Source organism: Talpa europaea (genome assembly GCF_964194135.1).
Source record: "Talpa europaea genome assembly, chromosome: 10".
Classification (NCBI taxonomy): Eukaryota; Metazoa; Chordata; class Mammalia; order Eulipotyphla; family Talpidae; genus Talpa; species Talpa europaea.
Window position 1 is genome coordinate 49417402 of NC_140077.1, and position 6373 is coordinate 49423774.

The following is a 6373-nucleotide window of genomic DNA, read 5'->3' on the forward strand; positions in this document are numbered from 1 at the left end:
CGCTGGACTTGCGAGTGAGAAGATCTCGTGGCAAGTTTGGAGACCACTTATCAGCTGCGTGACTTTAGGCGAGTCACGTTAGCTATCTGTCCTCAGGGTGGCTGGCTTGACGTGAGGGTGCCTAGACTTTGTCCCTTTATCACTGTCAAAAAACACACACGTTGCAGGACGTATCTACTGACCCGTTTGCAGCGGGAGGAGGTTCAGGGACGGCCTCCCAGGACTGGCCCCAGGCTCGCTCCTGGGAGTCCGCGCGTCCTCCCAGCAGTTATGGGTCGCCCCTGCCCCCAACCCACTCGGCACAGGGCGGGCTTGACTCGGCGCGGCTCTGAGGGGAGGCGTGAGTCCTTGGAGAGCGCCAAATAATCCCAGAGGGTCAGTCAAGCCCATCTACTCCAGCGTGTTTCTCAGACGGGCGCAGCACGCCCGTCCCTCCTCGGTGGTGCCCTCTACCGCACCGGACCCCCACTCAGCCTCCCCCCACGGGAAGGGTGGCAACCCAAGGCCGCGCGACTCTCCCCACCCCCTTACCCCCGCTGCCCCCGGGGTGAATCCTGCTCTCTGCGCACAGCTCGTCCCGCACTGGGGCGGCCAGGAGCTCCCCCTCGGGGCTGTACTCTGTGGCCGCTGGCGGGATTGGCAGCAGCGCCAGGCGCGGGGCGGCCCCGGCAGCTCGCCCGCCCGCCCGCCCACGTGCGTGAAGAGGAGCGAAGCTCCAGCAGTCGCGGCGCCCGCGCTTGCCGCCGTGGGTGCCTTACCTCGGAGGTCGGCGGGGGCCGTAACCCGAGCCCCACTGCCACGACCTACATTTGCATAATTCGCCCCCCCCTTCTTTCGGACTCAGGGCTGGAGATGCGAGTCGGGCTGCCCTCCGAGGCGTCGTCTTGCCGGTGGTCAGCGCGGGGGCCGCGGGACCGGCCGGAGCGCAGGCGGAGCGGGCTGGCGCACGTGGTAAGAGCGCAGCTTTCTTTTCTTCTTTTTGAAAAACGGGACTTGGCTCCCTTTTGCCGGGGGCGAGGTCCCGACAAGGGTGCTGGCCTGGCTACCAGTTCCTACCTCTCCCCTTTTTAAAATCTACGATTGGAAAAGGGCGCGCAGAGCGAGAGCGAAACTTTCCCAAATTTTCTTGGGGCGCTTGAAGTCAGGGAGATGGCTGCTCGCTGGGCCACAGATTTCGTGGCGGGCAGGGGGAGAAGCGGCGCTCGGGTGGAGGGGGAGAGCGGGTCTCGGCGGCCGGGAGCCCTGGCCGCGGGGCGCGGGGCCGGCGCGAGCGCGGTTGCCGAGGCGGCGGGCGCGGCAGGTGAGCGGCGGGACAGCCGCCTGCAGCGCCGCGCTTCCTCCACGGCGTGGCGCCGCGCTTTTGGCCTCCCGGGTCCCCGCGAGCCTGGGGCGGTTCGGGAAGAGGGTGGGAAACGGCCCGGCCGGGCCCTCCAGGCTGCCCCGGAGCCGTGTCCCTGTCTCCGCGGCTGTGGGGCGGGAAAGGGCCGGCAGGCGGCGGCGCGCGGGATTTGGGCACTTGGACTCCCCTCCTAGGGGACCCTGGCCAGGCCCGGGTGGTTCCCCGTGCGGCCGCGGAGCGCCGGGAGGAGGGAGCCGTGCGCGCAGCGAACCAGAACCCGCCGCTGTTTGGACCTTTGAAAAGTTTTTCAAAAATTGCTTGGAAACTAGACAAAGATTTCCACTGTTTTTTTTTTTTTTCTTCATTCTCAAAGGGAAACGTGAGTGGGGTGATGGCTTGAAAGTGGCGTTAGCGATGCTGTTTACTGTCGCCCGGGACTTCACTGGGCTCATCGAGGTGGCTCGTGGCGAGGGAAAGAGACGGTTCCTCCGGATGGATGTGTTCTGGAGTAGGACTCGGGTGCCAGTAGGGCGCACCCCAGGGGTGTGGGCGGGAGGGGGCCGGGAGCTGCTGTGGTGGCAGGTACGGGCAGTTCAGGTGAGGCTGAGGGTCTTCGCGGACCCCCCTGTCCAGGAGCCCGAGCGCCGGCTCTGACGCCTGGGGACTCGGTTGTCGGGGCGGGCGCACCGGCGCGCTGTCAACAGGGAGGTGTGTAGCGTAAGGTGTGCGAGTGGGTGTGTGAAGAAGGCAGCGGGGGCGAGAGTGTGTAGCGGAAGTGAGCGTGTCTTAGTGTAAGAGCGCGCGTGTGTGTGTGTGCGTGTGTGTGTGTGTGCATGCGAGCGTGTGGCGGGGCAGGGTGAGTGTCCAAGCCTCCATCTGGACGCCCCCACACCGCCGACCGCCCAGACGCGCCGGGAAGGGCGCCCGCTCAGTGCAGCAGCTGAAGGGGGGCGGGGAGCGGGCGGGCAGAGGAAGGGGGTGTTTCCAGCTGAGGATTTCTCTCGAAGCTCCCCACACTCATCCTTCTTCTCCTGGGGTCTCCCCTGCCCCCCACCAGCTTCAAGGTGCCCAAAATACTTAAACAAACAAACAACCCCAAACCTGTTCCGTTTTCGCTCCTGTATAAATAGAACAGACTTTCCAAAAAAGCTACACCGCATTCACTCTTATCACCAGCCACTTCTTTCCACCAAGTAATTCAGAAAAAAGCAGTCAGCTTCCGTGAATGCATGCAGCTTTTTTTTTTTTTTCTCTCTCTTTGCTGCCTCCTTTTTTGCTTGCGGTTTTTAGCTGCCAAGAAAGTGAGTAGGGGTTTGACTGTAGCGTCTCGGCTCTGCTCGGTTTCTTTCCGAAGTTTAATTTTCCGGAATGGCTCCCAAACAAGGGCTAGGGAGGCGGAGCCGCCGGCACCGGATCTTCGCCTTTTTTGGAAAGTCCCGGGGAACCGGAATTCCTCCCGCTGCTGGAGGCCGCCCCGCCGCCGAGACCCGCTCGCTCTCCTCCGGGGGCCTGAGCCCGGCTTGCAGCGCGCCCCCGCCTCGCTGGCCCCAGAGCGCCGGACCCCGGCACGGGCTCCGGCCGCGCGCCCCGGACCCGAGCGGACCCGGGCGGGGTGGGAGACGCGCGGCGCGAGCCTGGCGGAGCCCGCGCGGCGGAGCCCGTATGCAAATCGGCCATGTGACGGCAAAAGCCGCCTAGCCCAGCCCTGTTCCTCAGTCCATATATGGGCAGCGACGTCACGGGCATTGAGGGCCTGCCCATAAATACTTAGAGCAACACTTTCCGTCTAACCGAGAGAGCAGCAATTGATTAATAGCTCGGGAAGGGGACACACTGACTGTTATAACAACACTACACGGACAACTCCTGGCTTCCCAGCCGGAACGTAGGAGAAAGTCAGTGGCAAATAGCCATTTTTCATCTTTCTTTGAAAAACCAGCAACTTGTTTGCTAGTTTTATTTCTGTTGGATTTTTTTTTTTTTTTGGTGGTTGCTTTTAAGTGCGAAGGGCAAAAGGAGATACCTCTGTAGGTTCAGTCCAATTCCTCTCCAAAACGGCTTCTCTGACACTCCAGGTAGCGAGGGAGTTGGGTCTCCAGGTTGTGCGAGGAGCAAATGATGACCGCCAAGGCCGTAGACAAAATCCCAGTAACTCTCAGTGGTTTTGTGCACCAGCTGTCTGACAACATTTACCCCGTGGAGGACCTCGCCGCCACGTCGGTGACCATCTTCCCCAATGCCGAACTGGGAGGTCCCTTTGACCAGATGAACGGAGTGGCTGGAGGTAAGCCGGGTGCCCCTTTTCGGGCCGATACCCACGCAACTCGGAGGTAGTAGGTGGGGTGCGGCGTAGGGGCGCGAGGTGGAGGATGTTCACTGAACTAGCTCTGAAGACTGGAAGGGGGTTCAGGAACAACTCGCAGGAGCAGGGACCCAGGCGCTGAAGGTGGGCACGCGGGCAGGTGGGCACGCGGGCAGATGTCCCAGGTCGCCAGCGAGCTGGCGAGCGTGCGCCGCGGCGTGCGAACCCCCAGGCAGGCGCAGGGATGAGCGTGGGAGAGGTGGACTTTGGGGTCTGTGCTGACCCTTCGGTCGGCCGACCTACCTCCGGTCCCCCGGGTTAGGGACAACGTGGCTGTAAACTTCGGGGCTCTGGAGGAGAGCTGCGCTTCCGAAGAGCCAGACCGCGGAGATGCTCCAAGGGAAAGCGTGCGCCTTTGCCTCTCCGGCAGAGCAGACCTGGGGGAATTCTGTGTGTCCGGGTTGCGTCCTGAAAGAGCGCTCCACCTGCTCGCTGCCCGCGAAGTTGAGGGGGTCGGCGAGTTGGCGAGGCGGGGAAGAGGAGAGGAAGGGCAGAGGAAGGGCGGGCAACAGCGGGAAGCGGCCCCTGGCTGCCGAGGGAGACCCGTGGGGCGACCCGCAGCTCCACCTTCCTTGGCGGCGCGGTGTGAAGTCGTCTCCCGCGGCCCCCGCGCCTTCCTCGAAGCCCTGCCACTGGCCTGGGGCTGGCGCAGGGACGCGCTGTTGTCAGACTAGATCATGACGGTTGGGAGGGAAGGAAAACGTATAGACTCCTTCCCCCGCAGCACCCGGTTCCCACCTGCAGCCTTTGGCTGCTGCAGCGCAGCGGGAGAGGGAGGGAGGGAAGGACCCGGGATAGGGAGTTGCCTGGAAATCACTGGCTGGGATTCTTGGGCTTCCCTCTCTTACTGGCATCTTATCTACAGTGGCGGGGATCTTATCTCTGGGGTGGTGCCTCCCAGCCATGGGACCTCCAGGCAAAGAGAGAGAGAGACAGAGAGACAGAGAGAGAGGGAGAGGGAGAGGGAGAGGGAGAGGGAGAGGGAGAGACAGAGAGAGAGAGAGAGAGAGAGAGAGAGAGAGAGAGAGAGAGAGAGAGAGAGAGAGAGAGAGAGAGGTTCCAGGCAGATGGGGAATTTTTAATATTGTTGTTGCTATTATTGGGTGTTTTTATTGGGGACTAGAATCACAGATGGCTGTAAGTGTGGGGGGGGCGTTGTGGAGTAGCTCATCATGCTTTCCTGGAGGTAGTTCTTGAGTCCCAGACTGTTACTGGCTGCCACGGTGGGATGTGCCGCTAGCCTCTGTCTCTGGGCTGCAAACTTCCCACCAGTGGAACTCTGCCCTAGCCTTACAGTGCTGGGACCCCGGGTTTGGCAGGAGACCCATGCGAAAGGGACTGACATGGAATTCTTGGCTGCCTTCTCGTTGCTCCACCTCCGTTCTTTCTTTTCCCTCCCCAGATGGCATGATCAACATTGACATGACTGGAGAGAAGAGGCCCTTGGATCTTCCCTATCACAGCAACTTTGCTCCTGTCTCTGCACCCAGAAACCAGACCTTCACTTACATGGGCAAGTTCTCCATTGACCCCCAGTACCCTGGTGCCAGCTGCTACCCAGAAGGCATCATAAATATTGTGAGTGCAGGCATCTTGCAAGGGGTCACCTCTCCAGCTTCAACCACAGCCTCATCCAGCGTCACCTCTGCTTCCCCCAATCCACTGGCCACGGGACCCCTGGGTGTGTGCAGCATGTCTCAGACCCAGACTGACCTGGACCACCTCTACTCTCCGCCGCCACCTCCTCCTTATTCGGGCTGTGCAGGAGACCTCTACCAAGACCCTGCAGCGTTCCTGTCAGCAGCCACCACCTCCACCTCTTCCTCTCTGGCCTACCCACCACCTCCTTCCTACCCATCCCCTAAGCCAGCCACGGACCCAGGTCTCTTTCCCATGATCCCAGACTATCCTGGATTTTTCCCATCACAGTGCCAGAGAGACCTACATGGTGCAGCTGGCCCAGACCGCAAGCCCTTTCCTTGCCCTCTGGACTCCCTGCGAGTCCCCCCTCCGCTCACTCCACTCTCCACCATCCGCAACTTTACACTGGGGGGTCCCAGTGCTGGGGCCACAGGGCCAGGGGCCAGTGGAGGCAGCGAGGGACCTCGGCTGCCTAGCAGCAGCTCAGCAGCAGCCGCTGCCGCCGCCTATAACCCACACCACCTGCCACTGCGGCCCATTCTGAGGCCTCGCAAGTATCCCAATAGGCCTAGCAAGACCCCAGTGCATGAGAGGCCTTACCCGTGCCCAGCAGAAGGCTGTGACCGGCGCTTCTCCCGCTCTGATGAGCTGACACGGCACATCCGAATCCACACAGGGCACAAGCCCTTCCAGTGTCGGATTTGCATGCGCAACTTCAGCCGCAGTGACCACCTCACTACTCACATCCGCACCCACACTGGTGAGAAGCCCTTTGCCTGTGACTACTGTGGCCGCAAGTTTGCCCGGAGTGATGAGAGGAAGCGTCATACCAAAATCCATCTGAGACAGAAGGAGCGTAAAAGCAGTGCCCCCTCGTCTTCCATGCCAGCTGCCTCCGCGGCTTCCTGCACTGGGGGCACTCAGGCTGGGGGGCCGCTGTGCAGCAGCAACAGCAGTTCTCTTGGTGGAGGGCCCCTTGCCCCTTGCTCCTCTCGGACCCGGACACCTTGAGATGAGACTCAGGTTGACCT

At 61.8% G+C, this 6373-nt stretch overlaps 1 protein-coding gene across 1 annotated transcript; it reads left to right on the top strand.

Moving 5' to 3' along the window:
- Positions 1-852: 852 nt before the first annotated feature.
- On the top strand, positions 853-6373 carry EGR2 (early growth response 2; the record flags this gene model as incomplete). Its single annotated transcript, XM_084244435.1, has 3 exons — positions 853-951; positions 3515-3623; positions 5104-6373. The coding sequence occupies 3 exons, from the start codon at positions 853-855 to the stop codon at positions 6351-6353; spliced, it is 1458 nt and encodes a 485-aa protein (XP_084100561.1). The 3' UTR covers positions 6354-6373.